Source organism: Agelaius phoeniceus, chromosome 2 (genome assembly GCF_051311805.1).
Source record: "Agelaius phoeniceus isolate bAgePho1 chromosome 2, bAgePho1.hap1, whole genome shotgun sequence".
NCBI classification, from domain to species: Eukaryota; Metazoa; Chordata; class Aves; order Passeriformes; family Icteridae; genus Agelaius; species Agelaius phoeniceus.
In genome coordinates this window covers 102,388,786-102,413,911 of record NC_135266.1, presented here as the reverse complement: position 1 = coordinate 102,413,911, position 25,126 = coordinate 102,388,786, and the positions used below count along the sequence as shown (strand labels likewise).

Below are 25,126 nucleotides of genomic sequence, written 5' to 3'. Positions count from 1 at the left end.
GCCCAGGAAAGCCATGGAGATGCTTCAAGGTGTGAAAAATGCCAATCACATGTTTTTAAAAATTTAAAAGTTTAATAGTAATAACATGATTATAAAAATAGCAATATAGTTAGAGTAATAAAAAAATTGGACAATTTGGATTAGGATAATAGAAACAAAGAGTTACAGATGTCCAGGTACCTTTTTCTGGGCAGCATAAGCCCAAAAAAGGACACCCATTAACAGAGGATTAACCCTTAAAAACAATAGCCCGTTGCATATTCATACACCTCATACATGATGCATAAATTCCATTCAAACACAGGATTCTGTCTGGTCAGTGTCAACTTCTTTCTCTGAATCCCGACGACGTCTTCAGGGCTGAGTGAGGCAGAAAGAAGTTCATTTTTCCTGATAATGGAGCAATAAATTCTCTTTCTCTGAAAGATTTAGGTGTCCTGTGAGTGCTATCTGGTGCGAGTCCTTTCTTTAGAAAAAAAGTATCCTACATAGCATATTTTCTATTTTAACATTATAACCTAAAACTATATTTAACATACTACTTAAGAGAATATAACATAACTTTCTAACATAACACATATAATATTCATTTTAATAGTTGCGAAAAGCCCATCATAAAATACGCATTTTTCACACTTCCCACTGTCAGGGGACAGGGTTACATGGGATATTGGGCTGCAATTCTTGGCTGTGAGGATGGCGAGGCCCTGGCACAGGTTGCCCAGAGAAGCTGTGGCTGCCCCGTCCCTGGAAGTGTTCAAGGCCAGGCTGGATGGGGCTTGGAGCAATTTGGTCTAGTGGAAAGTGTCCCTGCCCATGCCAGAGGAAGGAAGCCAGGTAAGCCTTGACATCCCCGCCTCCCGCGGCTACCGCACCGCCATATGCGGCCCTCAGCCTCCATGACGTCACTGCCGCGCGTCGGCAGGTGACGTCACGGGCGCGCCGTGCGGGCGGGCGTTGCCATGGAGGCGGCGGACGAGTGGCTGCTGCAGTCGCTGCGACTGTGAGGGACCCCCGGCCCCCGCCCCCCGGCCCCGAGCCGGGCACCGCCGGCCTCACAGCCGCCCTCTCCCCGCAGGTACCGCGACCTGCACACCTTCGAGCTCCAGGCGCCCACCCGCCTCATCGAATGGGCCCGCGGGAACCGTGAGTGCGAGGCGGGGAGCGCTGAGGGGAGGAGAGGGGCCAGGCCGGAGGCTGGCGGGGTGCGGGGCCCGTGGCTAGCCGGAGGAAAGGAGGAGGCCCAGGGGCCGGGCCGGGGCCCTAGTGGCGGGAGAAGGGGGAAAGGAGGCTCTGGGCTTGGGCTAGTCTCGGGTCCCGAAGGGCGGCCAGGGTGCAGGAGCCCAGAAGGGAGGCTGAGTGCCTGGAGCTGCTCCGGGCTCAGCCTGGGCTCCAGCTCAGGGCCTGGCGGTCCATGGACTGGCGGTAACTCGGGTTTGTCTCAGGGAGGGTGGGCTGGGCTGGGCAGGGGGGCAGCGCTCACTGTGTTCCTGGCTCTTCATGCCCACCCCACCAAGGTGTCTGTGTAGCCGGGTATGGACAGTGTGATGGGAACGAGATCCTGCAGCTGATCCCACCGCCAACGCTGCTGACAAAGGAGACCCAGGTGAGTGTTGCAGCCAGACCTCTCTGACCTCCTTGGCCTGATGTTTTCAGAGACCAAGCCAGGACTTGGTGGCCTTCATGAGCTGTTACCTGTTGCTGTGACAAGGGCATGGCCAGGGATTGAGCAGCTTTGGTTGAAAGGAAAAGCACATAAGTCACCTGTTTGTCATCCAGTCATGTTATCCTGCAGCTGCTCTGCAGACAGCTTGGGTTGTGGACACTTCATCTCCAGGTATGTGAATGAAAGTATTTCATGGGGAAAGAGAACAGATGAGGACAGCAAGCCAGGTGAAGAAGGGGCTTGCTGAGGAGCTCAGGCCTGGGGGACCTGCCTGGACATATTCTACTTACCCCTTACTGGGTAAGTAGAAAGCTCCTGAGCCAGATGTGCACAGATGGCAACAAACACAGGCAGAGCTCTTGGCAGCAGCTTTCTCCAGATTTCTGTTCTCTCTGACTATTTTGGGATCCTTCAGTCCTATATCACCTGTTGAGAAAGGCAGCACTGGACAGAGAAGAGCTATACCAAGCAAGAGTTTGCCTCGTGTCTCTGTCATTTTTTGTGATAACTGAGCACAAGTTGTGCACCACTATGTGAAGAAATGGCTTTGCCTTTGATTTCTAGGGCCTGTGTCCAGAGAGAGATTTCAAGGTAGAATGTGGTGGATTTTCAGAGCGCCCAGTGTACAGCCTGAAATACGTGCCAGACACCAGGTATGACCACCAGGTCCTTCCCAGAGCAAACTCCTTTTCCATGCCTTCTTCCCAACCCAGCTGGTCAATCCTGCCTGCTCTAAGACCAGTGTGAGTCTGGGCCAGTTACATACCAAGAACTGCTGATGTTACTGCTCCCTACCCCACTTCTGAGCAGCTGAGGCCTGTAGAGTTTTCCTGCTCTACCTTCCCTTCCTTTGGCATTTGACACTGTTTGGAGCTGCTCAGCAGCAGAGTAGGACACTGGTGGCTGGTGCCACTGCTCTGCAAGACCCTGTGTGTGCAGGTTCAGGAGCTTTTTTCCTGCTCTGGATTTAGACCAAACAAATACTGCTGGCTGATCTCTTGTTCAGCGTTTCTTCCTACACAAATCCCCACTGACTACTTTGGGGCTGTCTGGATCATTCTCAGTCTAGTCCTTCTGGAAAATGTGATAATTAAATCACGGAATCATTTAGGTGGGAAAAGCCCTCTGAGATCATTGGTTCCAAGCATTCCCCTATCACTGCCAAGCCCACCACTCACACATGTCCCCAAGTGCCACACGCAACTTCTAATCCCTCGAGGGATGGCAACGCCACCCCTGCCCTGGGCAGCCTGTGCCAAGGCTGGACAACACTTTCAGGGAAGGAATTTTCCCAATATCCAACCTAAACATCCCCCGGTGCAACTCGAGGCCATTTCCTCTTGTCCTGTCCCTTGTTCCTTGGGAGCACCCAAGTTCCCTCCTGGCTGCACCCTCCTGACAGGGAGTTGTAGAGAGCAAAAAGATGCCCCCTGAGCCTTCTTTTCTTCAGGCTGAGCACCCCCCTACCCCCAGCTCCCTCAGCCACTACTCAGCAGATCCTCATAAAGCATCCTCATAAATGCTCTTGCCTGGGACTGTGTTTGCATGGGCTGTGTGGAGCATCCCTGCATGAGGAGTTCTGGGATTATGGTCCTTCCAGCCACCACTTTGCTCCAAGCAGAGACAGGAGTTCCTGCTGACAGGAGCAGCAGACCAATTTGTCTCAGGCTGGGGAAAACAAGGCTGTTCTCTGCTCCTGAGGAGCCTCTTTTGTGAGATTCTTCTGTTTTCTCAGCTTGCTGGTGACGAGTGGCCCACCCGACAGCTCCCTCCAGGTCTGGCAGGTGTCAGCAGAGGACTCTGGTAAGGATTTCTGAGCTCAAGTAGTTTCCCAATGCAGTTGTTGTTGCATCTCACATCTCTAGCTTCCCCTTCTTCCTGTGTGTCAAAAATGAGGAGAGGAGTGCCACTTCCTGTCCTGAGTGACCACACTTGTGTGGCACAGGCTGGAGAAGGGTACAAGATGAGGATCTACACCAGTTTTGGTGGTTTGGAGTTAACAGCGCAAAGCTCATCAGAGAATCAATATGTTTAGGCCTATCCCAGTAGGCTTGTACTGCATGTAGCTGGCATGCTGTCCCCTTATAACCCCAATGGTTAGAAATGCAGCTCCATCCAGCCTTTTGGGATAGCCTGTGATCCACCTTCTCTCAAAAAGAGAGAGGCTGCTACTGGGAAATACTTGTAAACCACCAGAAAGGAGGTGCAAAAGAAGGAGAAAACTTCTTCATTGATCATAAACATCTTGATTCACAAATTTTCATTCATTTTGCTCAGCATTTTGTCAGTCCTTGCTGGATGAGTTGGAAAAGTGTTTTACCCTGAAGAAGGCTTTAGGCACAATTAGGTTTCTTACTGGTTTTGTAGGTCAGTTTTACCTTTGTGAGCTATTGTTGTGAAGCAGCTTAATTGGATGGATGACTTGATTCTCAATGTGTTTTACATCTCTTTCTATCTCTTCCTAATAGATGTTATTAAATCTGTAAGCACCATAGCAACAGAAAATGGCACTGGGCAGTCCTGGGCTAAAATTGCCACCATTTCAGCCAGAGCCCCATGGGTCCTTCATGGTTCAAGACTTGACAGAGTCCAAATAACAGAGGTTGAATCAAGGAAAAATGTCTACACAGCAGCTATTCAAGGCAAGTCTAATGTCTTACTTTTGGAAAGGTGGAGTTTGGGTAAAGCAATGCTAATTGCTTGAGTAGCAAACATTTCACTGAGCAGGTACTTTTGGACGTGTGCAAGTGGTTATAAAGATATTTGGTAAAAGTTGATTGTCTTGAGGAAAGAGGTGACAATGGTCAGGTCCATCTCCAGCTGCTTACCACTCACATCACACTGATTTCTCACATTTCTGCTCCAAATCTGGGCACCACCTGAGTCCTGCAGATAGTTTCAGTGTGGAGAACTAGGGGTGCTGTGTGTGCTGTCCCAAACAGGGGAGGTGACAGCCTGGTTACAACAGGTGCTGGGTGCAGGTCTGGTTTCCTTGGGGATCTGGGGACTCTGCCTTCACCTGTGCAGTGAGACTCAGTCCCCACAGAGCTCATCGCTGGGGAGGGAAGAGGGCATGTGTGTGTCCAGTGGCAGTATCACAGCACTGAGGAAAAGGAAGGTCTGTTTGTCACTGTCCCTGTGCCAGAGGCACTCACGGAATCTTGGAGTGGTTTGGCTTGGAAGAGACATTTAAAGCACATCTCATTCCAACTCCCTGCCATAAGCAGAGACATCTTCCACTAGATGAGGTAGCTCCAACTTGCAAGCATGAGGCAGCCACAGCTTCTCTGGACAGCCTTGTCAGGACCTCACCACCCTCACAGACAAGAATTTCTGCCCAGTATCCCATTTAACCCTGCCCCCTGTCAGTGGGAAGCCATACCCCCATGTCCTGTCACTCCAGGCCCTTGTCCAGAGTCCCTCTCCAGCTCTCTTGGAGCTCGGTAGGCACTGGCAGGGGCTCCTTCTCTTCTCCAGGCTGAACACTCCAAGCTCTCCCAGCCTGTCACCAGGACAGACGGGCTGTAGCCCTCAGAGCCTCTCCATGGCCTCTTCTGGACTCATTCCAGCAGCTCCACTCTTTCTGATGCTGGAGGCCCTGGAGCTGGACACATTACTCCTGAGCATCCATCCTGCTTTCTTTCTCAGGCAATACTGCAGCACAGAAATCCTGAAAGTGCTCCTCACTGGACCTGAGACCTGCCTCTGTTTTGCAGCTTCCCGAGGCAGCGAGGAGCTCGGCAGCCTGGCCTTCCTGGACTGCAACCTGCTGCTCCTGTGCTGTGCCACGGGCCGGCTGTGCCTGGCCGACACCCGACAGCCGCAGAGCCTCGTGGAGGCCGTGCCAGCGCCCTCGGCGCCGTGCAGCGAGCACTGGTGCATGGGCACCCGGCATGCAGCTCAGGGCTCCGAGCCCAGCTCCCAGCCCGTGGCTCGCCTCTCAAGCAGGGGGCTCCTGGCCCTGACAGACCTCAGGAAAACCTCGGAGTTCTTGGCTTTGGCAAAGGCCAGAGTCCCCTCTCCCGGCTCAGGTGCGGAGTTCCTGTGCGTCTCCTGGGCTCCTGCTCTGGAAGGCTACCTTGCTGTTTCAGGTAGGTGCTTAGGGCGGAGATCTCCTTTTCTGGGTGCTTTGTTGATTTATATTTTTGTGAAGGATAGTTCACTCCACCTAAAACTCCCAGTGACATGGTGGTTTTTTAGTGCTGCCCCTGGAGCCAACAGAGATGCCAGCTAATTGTCCTCTGAAGCTGCCTCTTTCCAACAACTCCGGAAGGGGCCTGGGTGGGTTCTGGAAGATGCCTGCTGCCCTTCTGTGAGATCAAAGGCCCCAAGCTGACCACAAGCACTGCCTGATAGTGCCAGTCACAGCCTGGCTGCAGGCTACAGCGTTGATAATGCCAGCTGGGCAGCAAGGCTGCCTCTTGACCAGAGCCTTGCATGTTCACACCCATAAGTCCACAAACTTTGGGGATCTGGTCTGGGCTCTCCGCAGCAGCTGTTTCTTTGAGATATTCTCCTCAGAGGCAGAGCTGCTCTCTTCTCACAGGTTTCTAGTCAGGGCCATTTTTCCTTGTTCCTGCTGGGAGGTGATCCTGAGCCCAGCTGGACTAGACCAAAGCAGTTAATTTCTGCACTCTGTGTTCCTTCTTTATCCTCTTAATTCCCTTTTTTCCAAGGTTTTGATGGCACCGTGCATGTGTATGACACACAGAGCTGGGACAGCTCTGGCAAGGAAGCAGAGCCCATCTTCGTTCACAAAGGCCACATATTTGGTGGAGCAGGTGGCAGCAGGGACCCTCCCCTGGTCACTGTGCACACGTGGCATCTGCAGAAACCCAGAACTTTGTTGTCAGCAGCGAGTGATGGTTCCTTGCACGTCTGGGACTGGGTTCAGCCCTGTGGGAAGTGTGGGTAGGTGGTGTTTTGGTGAGATGGGGCATTTCCTGCCTCTGCTGTAGTTTGCGTGGGCTGCAGTGTGTGTGTGTGTTTGCCTGCAGATACTGTTTGGAGACTGTTGCAGTGAGCAGAACAACTGTAAAATTTCTATTTTAATAATAGTAAAAATTTTTGCCTGTGTTACTTGTTCTCCTGTGTACCAGCCTTCAGATGAGAGCTGTGCTTGTGGTTCTGCCTGTGTTTCTGCTGCTGGCAGAAAACATCCTGCTCTTGTTTGATCATAGGCTTGTGTCATGTCTGCAGGAAGGGAGAGGAGCAAAAAGGAGAGACTTGACATAGGCCTGGAGTGATTGGACAAGGGAGAATGGCTTCACACTGCCAGAGGGCAGGGTCAGATGGCTGTTGGGAAGAAATTCTTCCCCGTGAGGGTGGGGAGGCCCTGGCACAGGTTGCTCAGAGAAGCTGCTGCTGCCTTATCCCAGGATGTGCCCAAGGCCAGGCTGGATGGATCTTTCAGCAACCTGGTCTATTGGAAGGTGTCCCTGCCTGTGACAGGGAGTTGGAACTGGATGAGCTTTGAGGGCCCTTCCAAACCAAACCATTCTCCAATTTCATGAAAAAAAACCCAGGAATTTGAGGAAACAGGCTCTTCTGTGGGATATTTACCCACTGTATTCCAGGCCCAGAGCACCAAGTGGAAGCTGCACCCCCGAGGGGTGTTGACATTTATCACGTGCTCGTATTTCACGAGCAGTGACCTCCGCTCAGGAAGTTTCAGTGTGACCACTTGTGTTCCTGCTTGCAGCCTGCAAAAGGAACAGGAACAACGTTTCCAGCCACAGCCTACTCCTAACTCTGCCCTTCCCCCTCTAGATCCTGAGAGCACCTGGTCTGAGATGAGGCATTGGTGTCCTTTGGCTCTTTTCCCACCAGCTGCACGTTTAGATTTGATCAAACTGATGTGATTTCCTGGGCTGTGTTGCAGCTCGTGCAACACTCACACTTTTACCAAGGTGTTAATTGGGAGGAACAACCTGCCTGCATAAAGGCTCCCTTCTGCTTGGGTGTTGGCTGAGGTGAGGAGGGGTTGAAGACAGGTGAGATGGGGGTGAAATCTCTACGTCAAGGGCACCCGGGGAAACCTTACACTGGGAATGTGCTGTACTGACTCATTCTGTGCCATGGCAACAGTTGTCTGCCTGGTAGCTGAGCCTGGAACTGGCCTCATTCTCCCAGAACAAGCCATGTGAGCATTTCTGCTCGTCCCAAAACTCCACCTAGCCACATGTGAAGCAGGGGCAACGTGTCCTGCCCAAGGCTGGAGATGGTAATGTTTTGTCAGTTACTAAAGGCATGGATCTGTGTCACCAGCAATCAACAAAAGGAAAAGCCTGTTTGAGTCCTAGAGGAGCTGAGCTGTCCTGCATGAGTGCCTGAGCATCCTTTGTGCTTCCAGGGGTCCACAACAAAACCAATCCAGCTGAGCTAGAGCTGAACTGGGGGAAATGGGTTCTGAACAAGAGCCTGGGAGCATTTCTGCCCCGGTGTGGGCAGCAGGGAGGGCTCCTGGCTCTCTAGTCTCTCCATCTGCTCTTTCTTGAGTCAGTTCCTTCTGGCTCTGGTAGAGCCAAGCATGCCCTTCCCCTGCACCAAGACCTGCAGGGTCCTGTGTTTAGCAGGTGGCCTTTCTGCCCCATGACTGGGACCTGTAGCAGCCCCAGGGAGGGCAGTGTGTAGTACACAGACATGAAGGGCTCCCAGAGAGGGATCTTGGAGCTCAATGGGTTTTCCTCAGGCACCCCTGGGAGCAGGCAATTTGGCAGAGGCGCACTCAGATTGTGCAGTTCCTCCTTCCTGGGGGAAACACAGAGGGAGGGTCTCACCTTGGAGAGGTGAGCTCTGAGGCAGAGAGAAGACCACTGGAGCCTTCCCAGTACCCCTGCTACCTCTTGCTGACTGCCTCCTTTGCTGGGACATGTGGAGGGGCTGACCCCTCTCTCATCACAGTGATGCAGATAGTGCAGTGAGGACAGGGAACTGAATTTGCTTGGCTTTCAAAATGGGGCTTAAGCAATAGCTCAGTTTGTACCCATCTAAACTTCCCTTTTTTTCCTAAAATAACTTAAGCCTTCTTGTCCAGCTTGAACCAGATTTGACAGAGGACTGGAGATATAAAAAATATTAAGTACTCACAGATGCTGTGGGAAGGGATTATGCACATAGGAGGGATGTGGAGAGTTGTGCTGGGCAGTAGGGACATTGCTCTCAGGAATGCACCACATGGAGTCCCTGGCAATGTCCATGTGCAGTAAGAGTCTGGTTGTGTGACTGTGGAGACTTTGGCTTTGCTGGAGCCAGATTTGTCTTTGGCAGGGAAGGCTGGGACAGCCTCTGGCACAAATGCCAACACCCATGAAGTGAACCAACTTAGGGACAGTCTCTCCCTCCCCATAGCATCAGCATGGCAAGGGCAGATCAAGCTACATGGGACATGAATGTGTCCAACCCCTGCTCTCCCTGGGACCATGGAAAGGTCCTCCAGAAGGCCTGTCTTCACTGAGGCCACAGAGTTTTAACCCCTGGGTAAGGTAATACAGCTGGAGACAGAATCATGGAATCATTCATGTTGGAAAAGCTCTTTAAGTTCGTGGAGTCCAATCTTTACCCTCACACAGCCAAGTCTATCACTAAACTATGTATGTCTTCAATTGCCACATCTACACATCTGTTAAATCCCTTCAGGGATGGGGACTCCACCACTGCCCTGGGCAGCCTGTGCCAAGGCTGAACAATCCTTTCAGGGAAGGAATTTTCCCTAATATCCAATCTAAACCTCCTCTGGCACAACTTGAAGCAGGGTTTCTTCTTCCTTGACTGTGAGGGGACAAACCACAGCCCTTCTATGAGGGACTGTCTCCAAATTCAGGTCCATAAATGGAGGTGTCACTTAGCTCATTTCCCTAGTACTGGCTCCTGCTGCTCTCAAAGGGGATGAGAAGCTCAAGAAGCTCCCTGCACCATTAACAGATGTTTGGATGTGGCTCTTGGAGATATGGTTTATGTGGTCTGTGGTTTTAATGTGGTCTATGGAGATATGATCCCAGCCTTGGCAGGGCTGGGAACCACTGGACTCTATGATCTTAGAGGGTTTTTCCAACCTCCATGATTCTGTGATCATTAAAACAATCAGCTCTGAGCAGTTCCTCAGCAGGACACAGACTGGACATGGCTTGTTTAACAAGCAGGTTGTTAGTGCCCTGTGCTCATCAAGTACTGCATGACCATGCATTTCATATCCAAAATAATGCCCAGTCCCTGCTGTGGGATACAGAATCCTTCATCTCCTCCTTGGCTCCTCTGCATGTCTCTGCACACCAGGGAGGCTGTCATCACCCCATGGAGGGATGGGGTGGCATGAGCAGGGCAGGTAGCTGCGGCTCCCTGGTCCTTGCGCAGGAGGGAAAAAATTGCCCTGTGAGGGTGGTGAGGCCCTGGCACAGGTTGCCCAGAGAAGCTGCCCCATCCCTAGAAGTATTCAAGGCCAGGTTTGATGGATCTTTCAGCAACCTGGTCTAGTGGAACGTGTCCCTGCCCGTGGCAGGGAGGATAGAACTGGATAAGCTTCCCTCCCAACTTAAACCATTCTATGGTTCTGTGACTTGCTGCCTGTGCCAGTTCCCCCCATCCTTAGCCAACAAAAGTGTCCAGGTATTGGGACTGTATTTTACTGTTTTTTCTTTTTTTCTTTTTTTTTTTTTTTTTCTGAGTTTAATAAACTAGAATAATTTATTTGACAGAACACAGAAACATCACAGACAGGGTGGAGAAACCAAAGCAGCAGGTATCAATGATCAGTACAAAGGAACCACTTTACAAAAAGAAGTACCACGCTGCCCATCAGCTTTACCCAAAAATTACGGGGGGAGGGGGGTGGGCTCAGCTCAGCACCCCACAAACAGGGTGGGGGGGATGGAGCTATCCCTACAAAATGCTCTCAGATGACAACGCTGACTGCAACAGCACAATAAATAGTGGGAATGGCCTCTCAGTGAGTGGTGGGAGACCAGGGACCCTTGGAGGGGGGAGGTCCAGGCACCACCAATCCAGGAGGTACAAGCATCTGTTAAAACACTGATTAGGGTGGCAAAAGCCCTGATTCTCCCCTACCCCCAAATAGGTGCTGGATCCCATGCAGGCAGAGCGAAACATCAACCAGGGGGGCTTTGCAGCTTGGCAGGACAAAAGTATCCCTGGCAACATCCCGCTGGGGGACAAGGCTGTTCGGCCACAACACTGCCATGGCTGTGAAGAGGCATTTGATGCCTCTCCCAGAGCAAGCAGTGTGTGGCGGATGGCACAGACCCACAGGGTCCCCTCTGCTGCCTTAACCTGGCACCAGCAGCTCCCAGCTCTGAGCTGGCTTCCTCCAGGGAGATTATACTGGTGTGAAAACAGATGCAGCTGAGAGGACCCCTGGGCTTGGCCACTTTGGGGGGACTTGGGGGAAGAAAAGGGCAGGTGCTGCCCACCCCCTTTGTTTGGAGCAGCTGGGGCAGGGGCCAAAGTCGAAGCCAGGCTCGTGCATCCCAGGGAGGGAACACATGCAGCAGGGCCGGACAGAGGGGCATTGGTCATGGGTGAAAGGAAGGGACACCAAAGTGCACAGGTGCCTTTTCCCATAAGAAGGCTGCCTAAAAAAAAACACCCCCCCACAATTCTGCTGCAACCCCCCTCCCTGTAGCAAACTGGTGTTGAGACTGGGCTTATATAAAACTCATAAAAGGGGCATCTCATAGTAAAGGGCTCTAGTAAGTGGCAGGAGGCTGGACAGGGACGGAGTTATAGTGAGCCCCACTGCCTCCAGCACCTCCCTGGCCGTGCCCTGCACGGGAAACAGCAGCTCTGGCAGCTGGATGAAGAGACAACACGGCACAGCTGGACGGGTATAGGTCCTGTGGCCATCGGGCAATTGGTAGGCTCCCAGTACAGGTAGAAAACAAAATTAATTAATTATAGAAAAGAGAAGCAGCCTAATGTAGGGGTGTCCCTGGGGCAGGGTGGCGAGCTGGGGGGAGCTCGCTTATCTGTCGTTGAGCTGTGGGGAATTTGTCCGCTCCTCCTCATCCTCCTTGTCATCCTTCATGCCTTTCAGTCGCTGGCGGGCGAAGTCTTCAAACACAATGTCATCATCGCTAGTGGGGACACAAGGGAAGTGGGTTTAGGTGGGGTGCAAGGTGAAACACCTCCTGTCCCACAAACCTGTCCCATCTTGCCCAGTGAGCTCAACCTGCACCGCCACCATGTTACAGCAGCTCAGGGGGCCCCAAATCTCCCCATCCCTAGCAAACAGTCTTGGTTTTCAAAGCCTTATTAATACTTGCCCAATGCACCCCAAAAAGAGCCCCCAAGCTCCCCAGCAGGTGCAGCTTTACCAGGGCCATGGGCATTTGTCCCACTCTGGGGGAACTGCAGACCAGCAGAAAGTAGCTGGGTGGGTTAAGTACCCTAAAACCTCCCAAACATATCACCAGCCCAGGGAGCGCTGTGGCAACAACCTCCCGCACCCCCAACACGATCCCACCGGCCTCTTACTGCAATTTCTCCTGTTTTTTGGAAAGCCATGCAGGGAAGGGCGAAGGAGGAGAGAAGAGAGAGGGGAACAGCACGCGTCATGCATTACAGGTGACATGCGTGGGGTTAATCACAGGTGCCAATCCCATGGCACAGCAGGTGTTAGAGGACTGGGGGATGCCATGCAACCGCCATGTTTCACATTCCCACAGGACATGTGGGAATTGGGGGAGGGGTGTATTTTAGTCTCTTACTTTGTATCAAGCTCTATCAGATTTGTATCTATGGGCGCTTCATTCTCTGGAACTGAACAAAGGGATGACACAGGATTAGTCACAGGGTGGTGACCGCCATCCCACCGAGGTGGGTGACACCTTCCCCAGGATCATCTCTGCCCTCCTACCAGGGTGGGCGAGACCCCCCCTGCTGCCATCATTGCCATCCCACTGGGATGGCTGAGATTCCCCTAGGGTCATCACCACTTCCAGTGTGTGGATGCAACCCGCCCTGGAGTTTGGCTACACTGGAGTGATGGCAGCACCCCCATGATTTTAACGCTGAGGCCCTGTGAACAGGGTCAACAGGAGCCAAGATCTCCCTCCATGCAGCCTCACTGGCTCCCTTTGCCCCACCCACCCCCAGGGACACTGCCCCTGTCACTCAGGGACAGACACTCACTGTCCCGGTGTACTGGTTCCTCCCTGGGTTTGGGATGCATCAGCGTGAAGGGCAGCTCCACTGCAACGTCGCTGGAAGAGACACCAGGGTAAAGCACAGGCCTGCCTGCACTTTACATGTAGAGCAAGGCAAGTTTGCAGAGGAGAACAGCACCCCCATTACAGCTGCTGTAGAGACCACAAAGCTGGGCAAACCCCTGTGTCAATCTCCATGGAGCTGCTCAGCAGCTCTCATGCCTCTTGGCTGAGCTTGGACTCCAGGGTGGGGGATCAGCACAGGCCCCCTGGGAAGCAGAGGGGCATCAGGAGGGACAGCAGCATGACAAAAATCTGTCTTTAGCAGCTGTGGGGGGGTATCCAAAATCCCTTGAGCTTAGGCTGCAGCCAGCAGTGCCATGGGAATGGCAGGAGGTGCACCAAGTTTTCCCAGTGCTCAGTGGGCATGGTGGCATCAGGGCATGACAGCCTAACCACAGCCACAAGCTGCCCCAGGGGCAGGTAGGATAGAGCTCAGACAGAAGTGTCCCAAAAGAGGACGAGTAGTCACACGGTCCATGTAGGGACCTCCCTGTGGGAGGGAAGTGATGTGAGGATGAAGACCTAGGAAGCCCCAGAGATTTGCCTCCCCACATCCAGAGATGCTCAGCCCTACGGAGCCACCTCTGTGCCCTGCTCCCTCTCCCCAGCAGCACCCACAGGCCTCTCACTCCAGTACAAGTAGGAGGATGCAGAATTCAAACCCTGCCAGCATTCCCAGCCACATCACCCCAGCCCCACCTCTGCCAGGCTTTTTGCTTTAGGTGAGACAGCATCCCCAACACAGTGGAATTCCCAGGACAGGCAAGGGATCAGGTAGCACCCTGAGGGGCTGAGGGGGTGCAGTGAGGATTGGGGGGCACTGGGGGGAGTGCGGTGTTACCTGGAGGCGAGGTCTCCCAGCAGGCTGGCATGAGTCAAAGGATACAACACATTAGTCACTGTCCCCTCCCAAGGACACACAACCCCCACACACCTTTTGTCCCACCCATGCTGCTTAGTCCCAGGGGAGCTTTAAGGATGATGGGGCCCCACCTGCAGCACAGACCAGTCCCAAGGTTAGAGAGGAGATGCAGCACCGTGGGGGGGTGCCCAACACTCACCCTCCTCGTGACACCACCAGCTTCACCTTCACCTTGTAGGAGACAATGATGCCCAGGATCTCCTTGTTGGCTCCATCTCTTAATCTGGAGGAAGAGGCAGGGGGGCATCAGTGAGGGAACATCCATGGGACCAGCCCCCTGTCCTCCTGGAGGTCCCTCCGTGGGATCTCCTCCACCCCAAGCATCACCCCTGGAGCAGGGGCTGGATGCCCACCAGGGCCAGGTCCTGCCCCCACGCTGCAGGGGAGACAGGAGCCCTGGGAGGTAGAGGGGCTCACAGTGTGCTGGAGGCCAGGTTGGTGTCCTCATGCTTGAGCTTCCCATCCAGTGCCAGGCCCCGCTTCTCCCGGTTGTTGGCAAGGAAGGGGGTCAGGGTGTAGACTTTGCAGAACGTCGAGCTCGGGGCCACCATATCACTGGAGATGATTTCCAAGGTCAGCCAGGGCCCCAGACATCCACAGCTCCCACAGGCCACCCCAGACATCTCCATCTTAGCCTGGTGAACTCCACATATTCCCATCCCTGCCACAGCCTGATGAACATCTCCTTCCTGGAGGCCACAGAGGGTGATGTCCCCAAGATGCTATCAGAAAAAAGGTTTCCATCTCCCTGTTCCTCCCACTGGTTCCTGCTTTCCAAGTGCAACATCCCAGTGGGGCTGCACTGGGGCAGGAAACCTCCAATGCTCCTCCAAGACCCCCCTGAGGTCTCCAGGGCTCCAAGGAGCCAGTACTCACTCAGCATCCTCCACAGCCACTGGGCACTTGTACTGGGCAGTGTTGAAGAGGCAGATGTCAGCATACTGACGCACTGGGGAGAGACACAGCGAGATGGGGATCAGGGTAGGCCCCCACAGGGATGGGAACAGGGACACCAGTGGGGCGGGGCCCTACTCTTCACCTGAGATCTTGATTTTCTTCACGGTCTTGTTGGTGTTGTTGGTGACATGCACGTTGACACTGATGGGCTCCCCGTGGTAGTATATCTGTAGGAGAGCAGAACAGAGAGGATGGTGAGGTCCCCAGGGTCACCCCACCAGTGTATACTCCCCAGTCCCTGCCCACCTCCTTGTCCAGGGATGCCTCAAGGTGCAGTGGCTTGTCTGACATGAGGAACTGCCGGGTGGTCTCTGCCATGGGCTGGGGGCCGGGTCTCTCTGGTGCATACTGGACCTTACGGATCACCAGGCGCACCGAGTTCCTGGGGGAAGACAAGAGGAGAACTCAGGCTGCCCGCAAGCTACCCTCTCTCTTGGCCCATTCTGGGTCAAATCCCTCTTTTCTTCTGGCCTGCTGGCACAGAAGGATGCCATGGAAGCTCTTGTCTGGATGCCCACCAGAGCTACAAGGGGAAAGCCCTACGGCCAGGCCAGGTTGCCCACAGCAAGCGTTGGGCTCCTTGCACAGCGATGGATATCCCAGCCCCAAGATGTTCTCTGACCCATCCCTATCCTGGAGAACACCTCCATCCCAGCCCCATCGTGGAAAACATCTCCATCCAAGCCCCCTCCTGGAAGACAACTCTATCCCATTCTGGAAAACATCTCACCCAAGGTGGGTAACAAATTGCAGTGCCCCTTTCCCGCTGCCAGTACCAGGAGGATGCTGCTTCCATCCAGGCTGGATGGATCCTCTCTGCTTACCTCTTGTGGATCTTCTCCTCCAGGTTCTCGGCACAGAAAGCTTTAACCTCGTAGTCCACTCCACAGGCCTGAAAACCAGGAAGGGGGGAGAAGGAGGCAGAGAAACCCCTTTGGACTCCCCAAAGAGGTGACCCCAGCAGTGGCCACTCACCACAGCCTAGTGGCATGGGAACATGGGGGACCTTACCTTCCCCGTGTCCTCTGGGCCTGGCTGCAGTGTGACGGAGCAAGGCAGGTTGGGGGGGATCTGGAAGGGAAAGGAGGGTGAGGAGCTTTTTGGGGAGCTACCAGTACTTCCCTATCCTATCCACATTGGAAAGAGGGAAATTCAGGATGGATTTCCTCATTTTACTATTGCATTTCCCAAATCCCAAAGTGTTACAAAAATACATTATTTTAGAGGGTTTTAATTAATTGGGGATTTTAAGAAATCAGGGCATCAGGGATATTTTTGAGGCCATAGGATTGAGCACCATAAAATGTCACAGAGCTCCAGAGGGGGTGGCCAGCATTGCCAAAGCTGTGCTGGGGAAATCAGAGGAGCAGGTGGTCTACCCCCACCCCATTCCCTGCCAGAGCTGTCCAGTGCTGGCATGGATTCCCAGTGTTACCATGGACCCCCCTGGTGCTGAGACAGACTGGCAGTTTCCCTACTGCTGGCTACTTTCTGCTCACAAGTTTGAAGATCCACCACCAAAAGCTGTGTCTTGATCACAGATAAACCCCAAGCAGGACCCCACAGGGCCAGATGAGACCCTGATGTCCCCACCAAAGGGTTCACTGTCCCTTCAAGCACCCCAGAGCACGGTACCTCGAAGGTGAAGGGGTAGGCGTGCTCGCCCAGCTTCTTGATGAGCCGCTCCTGCAGCCGTGTCAGGGGCTTCTTGTCCTCGGGGACCGGAGGGAAGGCCTGGGAGTTGGCCACGAACAGGTCCTTGCGGAAGGTCAGCCCCAGCACATCCAGGTCCTCTCGGCCATAGCGGAAGGCGCAGGTCAACGTCACAAAGACTGGAGAGGGTGACAAGGGGAGGTTGGCAGCAGGGTGTGCGTCATGGAGGGAACCATCATGGCATGGGGGCACCAAGGCAAGGTGGCATCCTGGCTCATGCCAGTGCCACCAGCACTGGGAAGTAGTGGTGGCTTGAGGACATGCCATGTTGAGAAGATGAGGCTTCAGCAGCCAGCTGTGCCTTCGGATTCCCACCACAGCACCCCCTTTCTCCACAGGACAGGGAATCTGTCGTGGGGACAGGGGCTGGAAATTGTCACCAAAGAGGCCAGAGATGCCAGTGCCTGGGTAGGATTGCATGGGGATGCTAGCAACACTCTGGGGCAGTGCCACTTCTGTGGCCCCAGGGGTAGACATTACCTTTTCTCTCCTTTAGGTATTCAGGATCCACCAGCACTACTCCATCTGCAATGGAACAGCCAGATCAGAAATGCACCACGAGGACGGGAGGACACACTGGCAGGGTCAGGGAATGCAATGGCAGGGTCAGAGGACATGCTGGTAGGGTTAGAGAGGAACGTACAGGCAGGGTTTGGGGGGACACCAGCACAGTTAAGGGGGGACATGACACCCCCTTTACACAGAGAGTCATCACCTCCAAGCTGCCAGCTGGGGCCTGGGAAACACATTGCTAGCAGGGACAGTCTGCACCTACCACACCCAGGGCATATGCAAAGCCACAGCAGGACATGAATATTATCCCAAATCAACTGTTTTCTGCTTCCCAAAATCCTTCACAGACAGCCCAGCCCACCCTGGCATGCATTTCCCTACAACTGAGGTCCCCTTCCTGCCACCACATACCCACGGGGTCCACCACGTCGATGTGGTCCACGAAATCCCTCTTCCCAAGGTAGACAGTGAGCTGCAGGGGAGAACAGGGTGTCAGGGGTGCACAGAGCAGACCCCCCAGGGCCCCCCATGTTGTCACTACCCACTGGGGTCCATATTGCTCATTATCCCCAGTGTCACCCTGTCCCTGTGGTAGCCAAAAGCCAATCCCACCCCATTCCAGTGAAAGCCTGAAACCTTTCCAGATGTCCCCAGAGCTGGAGGCACTTTGCATCTGGCGACTCTTGGGTGGCACCCCAGGGGTTTGTACTCCACTGTCAGGCAGGGATGAGCCCCCCAGTGTCACCCTCTCACCTTTCTCCTGATGGGGAAACTGAGGCTCAGGGCAGGCAGCTGCCAGGCTGAAGGTTTTCTGCATCAGCTCCTGCTGCCCAACCCAAAACCCCCACAGGCAGAGTCATCTGCACCCCAGCATTCCAAAACCTGTCTGCTTGACCCCTGACCTTGGGAAAGCCACCTGCCAGCCCCACTGTGCCTCAGTTTCCCTTCCTGAAGGGCAGGGAAGTTCCCTGCCTTCTGCTGAGGCAGACAGGGTTCAGTGACATGCCCACCCCCACTCCCAGCCATGTTTGTGACCCCATGGTTTCCCCCACCATGTCCCCCTTACCTTCCCGTTAGGACTGGCTTTCTTAAACACCCTGCAAAACAGCAAAGGGGGGTGAGTGCTGGAGCAAGGGCTACCCTCCACCCCTGAACCCCCCCTCTGCTCCTGGCTCCCTGCCCATGGAGCTGTCCAGCTCTCCCCTTCAGGAAGGGTCTCTGGGGGAAGAAGCATCCACTGGCACAGTCCCATGGTGCCAGGTGCATCCAACCCTCAGCACCCCTGCCAGGACTCAGCTTTAGATAATGGAGGCATCAGGACCCCAGCCCACCCCTTCACCTGAGGATGGTGCCCAGAGACCACTGTGAAAGGCAGCAGCACCCCAGCATCCACCTGGCCCTGGGCACAGCGTGTGGGACCATGGGGTCAAGGCATGCACAGGATGGGAGCATCCCATGGGATGAACCCATCTCACCATTACCTCACATGGATGCATCCCAAAGCCACTGGAGAATCAAGAAAAGTCTGGGTGCTCCTGTCCCCAAGGCTTTTTATTCCCATTCCAAACCATGGAACTAGCCCCCAGACACCCCTCTCAACTCCCAAAATCCTTCTGGAACACCCCACAGAGATATGGGAGAAAGGATGTGGATCCAACATGCCACTGCTGGGGAATGCCAGAGCATTCCCAGCCTGCCTGCTGCAGGCAGGAAGTGGGCAGAGGCAGGTAGGGTGCCTGGTGCTGCCAGATTTTTTGGAGCCTGCCCTGGCACAAAGCCACCCATAATGGGTTCTCCTCAGATAATCCTTCCTCGCCTTTAAATTCCATTAAAACCATCCGGGAAGATTAGTAGTGGTTTTAGGCTGGAAAAAACCCAATTTCCCAGGGCAGCTGCTTGGCTCTGCCAAAATGTCAAAGGCTGCTAGTGGATGATGAACCCTCAGCCACCCCAGTGCCTGCAGCTGCCCACACCAAGCCAAGGGGCAGGCAGGGAAGGCAGCAGCTGCTGGGTTCCAGCCTGGGGGTGACCACCACCCCAGCGATGGGGTAGGATGCATCAGGAGATGTGCGGGCACACCCCTCACTCCCATATCCCTGAAATGCTCTGTCCCCACCTCCCTGTGTCCCTGCATATATGTGTGTCTGTGCACTCCTGCACGCCCAAGTCTCCACATCCCTCTCTCTTGAGAGCCATGGGGACCAGCACAGCCTGGCCAGGCTCTGCCCAGGAAGCAGGATCTGGTCTGGATAAGGGAGCGTGGGGGCTGGGGGCCCTCATTCCCTTGTCCCCAGATAAGCCACAGGAACCCTCTGCCACACACATAAAATACTGGGGACATCCTTCTGGCTGTCCCAAGCCACTGGGAGCATCAGGAACATCCTGCTGGCTCTTCCTGGATGTCTTTTCCCTGTGGGGGTTGGGGGATTGACTTTTCCCAGCTGAAATGGGAAAGCATTTCCACAGTAGGATGTTTGTCATGAGGGTTTGCTGATGAAGGTGTGATTCTGTGCTGGTGCAAAGAAAGATGGAATTAATGGGAATGCTGCTCCAATTAAGTAACTTGGGGAGATAAAGGCCTCAACTTGCCATGGAAGGGCATCAGCACCCCACAGTTTCTGGGATTAGAAAGCCATGGGAGGATCAGTCTCCAGAGTCAGGGATGGAGGGGCAATGAATGCATCCTCCTGAGAGCCCAGAGCAACTAACAGCAGGATTTTCATGGGTAATTAATGAGGCATTACTTCAGAGCAGGATAAGGAGCATCCCCTGACAGCCTGTCACCCCACACCCCACAGACCAGCTCCCAGGGGAAACCCCAAAGAGGGTCCAGCATGCTGGATCACAACCTGAGGTGTGCTGAGAAGCCCCAGAAAAGGCAGCCAGGGCTGGAGGCTCAGTGGGTGCCACTGCCAGCCCCTGAGACACGGGTGATGCTCCCAGCCAGCCCTGGAGGCACTAACGGAGCTGCTAATGAACCCAGTGCGAGTGAGATTGACAGCAGGTGCTGCAGGAAGCCATTCCTCACCACCCTGCCTGGCACATACTCGTGCTGGCACCACACTGGAGCAGGCCCCATGGAGCCCGAGACTTGCTGAGCCACACACTGCAGGTGCAGAAGCCCCAGGTATGGGTGCAGAAGCTCCACAGAAGGCAAGAGCTGCACAGCTGCACATTGTGCATGCAGGAGCCAGGCTGGCTCCCCACTGTGGGTACACCAGCGTGCTGTGCCCTCATCCTGTGGGTGCAGCAGCCCTGCCTGGCCCCACAGCACGGCTGCAGGAGCTCACACCTCCCCTGCAGCACCAGCGACAGAAGGGAAGGGGCACATGGGGACACGCTGGCCTGTTGCTGCCAACGGGGTGACCCTCACCCGCCTCCGGATCTAGAGGGAGGAAAGGAGGAAGTGTGAAGCCTTCCCTCCCCCTCCAGCCCTTCCTGGTGTCGAAATCCTGGAGACATGAGGCAGGAAGTGGCCTCCCTGCTGCCCATCAGAGGCTCGGGGCCTCATGCCATGGGCTGGCAGTCCCAGTGCCCCCTGAGCCTGTCACGCTGCCACACAGCCACATCCCATCCCGCCTGCCCTCTCCCTGCCATGGATCCCATCCCTTAATGAGCTTGTTAGGCACCCAGCCAGGGCTATTATTAGTGGGGTCTGTTGGATCTTGATTGGAAGATTTATGAGGATTTAATTCCCCTAGGCATCGGAACAGGATCTGATGGCAACACCATTGATTGCCTTTGAACCCAGGGCAGAGAATTCAGGGGTTTTGCCAGCCCTCATGCTAACAAGGTTGGCTGGCAGATCTAATTAGCTAGAGCCACGTTAGAAGGGACCTCCAGGGATAATGGAACCACCAGCAACCACATCATACACACCGGCACAACCCCATGGTGGCGGCCAGAAGCTCCATGCCAGCTGTGCCTGGATAAGCCTGGAGAACCATGCCAGCCAATCCCAAAGCAAGAGCATGCCACAGCATGCCAATGCTGCATTTTGCATCTCTGCTGCATCCATCTATCTATCTATCTATCTATCTATCTATCTATCTATCTATCTATCTATCTATCTATCTATCATCTACCCCCTCCCAGGGTCAGCAGCAGCATCTCCCAGCTGGGTCAGAGCTCCACCAACTTCCCTGGCAAGGAAACGCCTCAGCTGTGGGATCCGGGATGTGTCTGGATCCTGCTGTTATTACCAGAGTTTGCTCTCCAAACAACATCCAGGAAGCAGGAGTCCTGGGCCACTTTCTAGGGCTCTTTCTCTTCCCAGTGGAGATCCCTGTCTGGCTCCCACACCCTATGGCTTCATCTAGGGGGATAAATGGCGTGGTGGAGGGACTGAGCAGCAGGTCTGGCGGTGGGTGAGGGTCACCCCCTAGCAGCAAAGTGCTGTGGTGGAATGCTGCAGAGGGGCTGGATGGTACTGCTGGGCCAGAGGAAAGGTGCAAGGGGTGCTTAATACCAGCCAAGGTGGGCTCTGGTGTACCAGAACCACTGCAGCACTTCCCAGCCACCAGGAAGCCACCCTCAAGCCACAGGCTTGGAATCCCAGCAGCCAGGAATTCCAGTAGCTGCACATCCTGTGTGGGGTTGCAGCTGCCCTGGCTGGGTGCTGAGTGGGAAAAGCAGGGAAAGGTGATCAATGGTGCCAACAGCCACCAATTCAGCTGTTTCCTCCAGCTCTTCCCACTGGTGACTCCCAAGAAAAGTGGGGTGCCACAGCAGGAATCAGCAAAAATGGGCTTTTGGGGAAATCAGATAGTAAATCAGCTCCCACAGCTGAACCTCCTGATCAAACCCAGTGGATTTGGGTTTGGAGATCCAAACTGGAAAGGAAGAGGGATTTGTCAGCCTAATTCTTTCCCCCTCACCCTCCCCCAGCTCCCACTGTACACGCTGCGTAGGCAGGGAGAAGATCAGCTCATGCCTCTCCTGCCGGCACGCCTGCTGATGGGAATGCTGCTCACCAAGCTCCCCCTGGCACCTGAAAAACCCTGCAGGCCAATCTGGCTGCATCCTGGGGTTTGCACCCAGACACTGGGGGGAACCCAGTGGCTGCTCCAGCCCCCTGATCTGTGGGGCTGCCCGCCGGCTCCAGGAGCGCAATACAAATTCTCAAGAATTCAGGATACTGAGCAAGGAGGAAGCGGATGCTGTCAGCCATGGCTGGGGCACCAACACCCAGCAGCAGGCCAGCAGCAGCAACAGCCGCTTCCCAGAATGCTGGATGAGTTCAACAGGCACCCACAGCTCCCATCCTGCCACTCCAAAACGCTGCAATGTTTCTGGAAGGTTCTGCCCAGGCAGTCCAGACCCCCTCATCCTTCTTTCATGCCGTGGCCATGATGGGGGGGGAGCAGAGGCTGCACCGAAGCCCCTGATCCTGCTGCCAAGGGGACATGGGAATGAGCAAAGGTAGGGCCATGGTGTTGAGGGATGAGCAGGAGCACCCTGAAATCCCTGCTCCCCCATGATTAATGGCTAAGGGGGCAGAAAGGGACTGGGGCAAGGAATGGGAGTGTCAACTCCTTGACCACTCTGCCAGGGCCAGCCGGTGAGCGGATGTCACAGGATGTCACACCTGTGAGCGGATGTCACACCCCCAGGCCTCCCTGCAAGGGCTGGCAGGGGTCATCAGGCTGTCCCTCAAATCCCAACAGTTCCCTGCAGGATGTGCAGCCCCGCGGGCCCTGCAGCTCCCCTCAAATCCCAGCAGTTCCCAGCAGGATGTGCAGCCCCGCGGGCCCTGCGGCTCCCCTCAAATCCCAGCAGTTCCCAGCAGGATGTGCAGCCCCGCGGGCCCTGCAGCTCCCCTCAAATCCCAACAGCCCCCTGCAGGATGTGCAGCAGGTCCTGCCACCGTCTGCACCTGGAGCCCTGGGGAGCACAGAGGGGTGTCCCCATCCATCTCTGCACAGGGACCCCTAAAAGACAGCATCCCCATGGCAGCATTCCCATGGGATGAAGGCGTCGCAGGCCCTCGTGTCCCTGTGTTCCAGGGCCGGCACGTGCTCCCTGACACCCCCAGCTGTGCCGCATGCCGGGAGTGACATCAGGGCCTGGGTCCCCCGGCGTCACCGCGATGACAACAGCCTCCCCCATCCCAAATCCATCCAGGCTCCAAATCTGATGGGGAGGGAGCAGTGACGCCCCCGATCTCCGGGTGCTCTCACTACCGCTCGGGGAGCGCCATATCCCAGCAGCGGGGCCACCTCAGGGGACCACCAGCTCCAGCGCAGGGCACAGGCAGCGCCTGTCCCACCCCTCCCCCGCCACTGCCGGGCATGTCCCCCCGGGATGCTCTGCTCTGTCCCGGTCCTCACTCACCGGGTGCCTTTGTCTCCCATGGCCCCGCCGATCCTGCGGGCTCAGCCGAGAAGCGCCGGCTGGGCTTGGAAAATTACTGGCTGGATGGTGGAGGGAGCGGCGGCGGGGCGGGCGCGGGGCCCGGTGCGGCCCTGCTCGGGCCCGCTCGGAACCGCTCGAAACGCTCGAGCACGCTCGGAAACACTCGGAACCGCTCGGCTCGGCCCGGACGGACGCCACGCCGGCCGGTTCGGGGCCGCTCGGAACCGCTCGGGCAGGTTCGGAACTGCTCGGAGCCGCTCGGAACCGCTCGGAGCCGCTCGGACACGCTCGGAGCCGCTCGGCAGGGCTCGGCCCGTCCCGGTTCCGGTGCGGACGCTGCCGCCGCCGCCGCCTCCGCCCGCCCCTGAGCGGCGCGGCCCCGGGGCCGGGGGCGGCGGCGCGCAAGGGCCGCACGGGCGGGGAGAGGATACGGGGAGAGGATACGGGGAGGCGGGGGGGAGGGCACCGGGCTGACACGGGGTGGGCGGGAAGGCGGTGAGGGGGTAGGAGAGTGTGGGGCAGTGCGCGCGCACACACACACACGGAGCGGCGGGAGCACGCGCGCGGCTCGGGGCGCCCCCCAGCGGCTGCGCGCGGGCACAGCGGGGGGAATCCCGCGTGTGATCCTGGGGACACGCGTGGGGGAACGGGGACCTGCGTGTCAGCCGAGACACGTCTGAGCGCACACAGAGACACGTACGTGAGCACAGACGCGGGAGTGTCAGTACAAAGTGTCTGTGGGCAGAGGGACGCAACTTGCACGTACACGCGCACACATCTGCATACAGGCGCCATGCACACACACACGCGTGAACTCACGCACGCACACGTGCACATACATGCATGCACACGTGTGCGCACACACACGTGTACACAAAACAGAGTGTGCACACGGGCGCACGCACCCACGCACACACACGCACTTGCGAACTCCCCGCCCCCGAGGTGTCCCTCCCCTCTCCAATGGAATCCGCCTTCCCTGCAGGAAGGAACACGTCCGTCCCCGCCCTCTCTGCCTCCTGTCGCGGAGCAGCCCGCTGGGAACGGGCTTCAGGTGATTCCAGTGCTACGTGCATCCCCAGCTGGAGCATCCCCTTCCTATCCTGCCCCCCACGGCCGTCGTGGATGGAGGGGACCGAGGATGGACATGCGATGTCTCCTGTGCCCACTGTGGGGACACCTGCACCCCACCCACGGGGCAGCTTTACCCCATCCTTGGGGAAACCTGCTCCCCACTGTAGGGATCAGCCAAGACAAAAGGACAGGAAGCAATGACGGGCCGAGGCTGCGGTGAGGGTCTGGAAGGAAGGCCGTGGTACCTGACGGATCCAGGCAGGAATGTCACCTAAGGGCATAGAGCCGTCGGTTGCAGAGGCAGAAGTGGGGCAGCTCCTGGCTAGGAACCATAAACCCTGCTCTGGGACTAGTTCGGAGGATTAAAGGATTTAATCCCAGGACTTGAATCGGCGCTTGGAGCAGGATGGAGGCATTTGGTAGTTTGGGCAGTTTTTCACGGGTTTCACCCCCATTTTGACAGCTCATGGAGTGCCAGAGCATGCCAGCACCAAAGCCTCCAGGGACTTTTCCTCTGGGTATAAAGTGCCCAAAAGCTGTCAGACTGGGCTGGGATGAAAGTGGTGCATTGATTTTGGATAATAAATCGCTCCTTAGCTGTATGGCGGGAATGAAAGCTACAGCCCTGATGGATGATGGGCAGACTAGGGGGTCCCCTCTGGGGCTATGCAAGGATGGCTGCAGGAGCCAGAGGAGCAGCTGGAT

The 25,126-nt window shown here is 55.7% G+C and overlaps 2 protein-coding genes across 3 annotated transcripts; one reads left to right on the top strand and one right to left on the bottom strand.

The window, feature by feature from the left end:
- Nucleotides 1-917: 917 nt before the first annotated feature.
- On the top strand, nucleotides 918-6,745 carry WDR73 (WD repeat domain 73). Its single transcript, XM_054654848.2, has 8 exons — nucleotides 918-1,003; nucleotides 1,079-1,146; nucleotides 1,518-1,606; nucleotides 2,231-2,319; nucleotides 3,402-3,469; nucleotides 4,135-4,308; nucleotides 5,383-5,757; nucleotides 6,343-6,745. Exons 1-8 carry the CDS (start codon nucleotides 963-965, stop codon nucleotides 6,579-6,581), a joined length of 1,143 nt encoding a protein of 380 aa, XP_054510823.2. The 5' UTR covers nucleotides 918-962; the 3' UTR covers nucleotides 6,582-6,745.
- A 3,584-nt stretch (nucleotides 6,746-10,329) lies between these two features.
- ARRB1 (arrestin beta 1) lies at nucleotides 10,330-23,751 on the bottom strand. Of its 2 annotated transcripts, XM_054654887.2 has the most exons (16): nucleotides 23,327-23,746; nucleotides 18,060-18,090; nucleotides 17,405-17,465; nucleotides 16,961-17,005; nucleotides 16,403-16,599; nucleotides 15,779-15,838; nucleotides 15,592-15,659; nucleotides 15,014-15,149; nucleotides 14,850-14,934; nucleotides 14,687-14,759; nucleotides 14,228-14,365; nucleotides 13,950-14,033; nucleotides 13,730-13,753; nucleotides 12,812-12,882; nucleotides 12,388-12,439; nucleotides 10,330-11,754 (listed from the first exon to the last, which is right to left on the bottom strand). In XM_054654887.2, the coding sequence occupies exons 1-16, from the start codon at nucleotides 23,344-23,346 to the stop codon at nucleotides 11,643-11,645; spliced, it is 1,257 nt and encodes a 418-aa protein (XP_054510862.1). In that variant the 5' UTR covers nucleotides 23,347-23,746; the 3' UTR covers nucleotides 10,330-11,642. The 2 variants fall into 2 exon arrangements, with proteins under 2 accessions (XP_054510862.1, XP_054510863.1); XM_054654888.2 differs by lacking the exon at nucleotides 13,730-13,753 and having other exon boundaries at nucleotides 23,327-23,751.
- Nucleotides 23,752-25,126: the final 1,375 nt, after the last annotated feature.

Bases quoted from the DNA above. Each gene is read 5' to 3' on its own strand.
- ARRB1 (XM_054654887.2), bottom strand. From the start codon at position 23,346: ATGGGAGACAAAGGCACCCG. The intron at 14,760-14,849 runs GTGAAGAGTAGG...GTCTCTCCCCAG, and splicing joins GAAGAAAATCAAGATCTCAG to TGCGTCAGTATGCTGACATC. The intron at 11,755-12,387 runs GTAAGAGACTAA...TGTCCCCACTAG, and splicing joins CTGATAGAGCTTGATACAAA to CGATGATGACATTGTGTTTG.
- WDR73 (XM_054654848.2), top strand. From the start codon at position 963: ATGGAGGCGGCGGACGAGTGGCTGCTGCAGTCGCTGCGACT. The intron at 1,607-2,230 runs GTGAGTGTTGCA...TTTGATTTCTAG, and splicing joins TGCTGACAAAGGAGACCCAG to GGCCTGTGTCCAGAGAGAGA. The intron at 5,758-6,342 runs GTAGGTGCTTAG...CTTTTTTCCAAG, and splicing joins AGGCTACCTTGCTGTTTCAG to GTTTTGATGGCACCGTGCAT.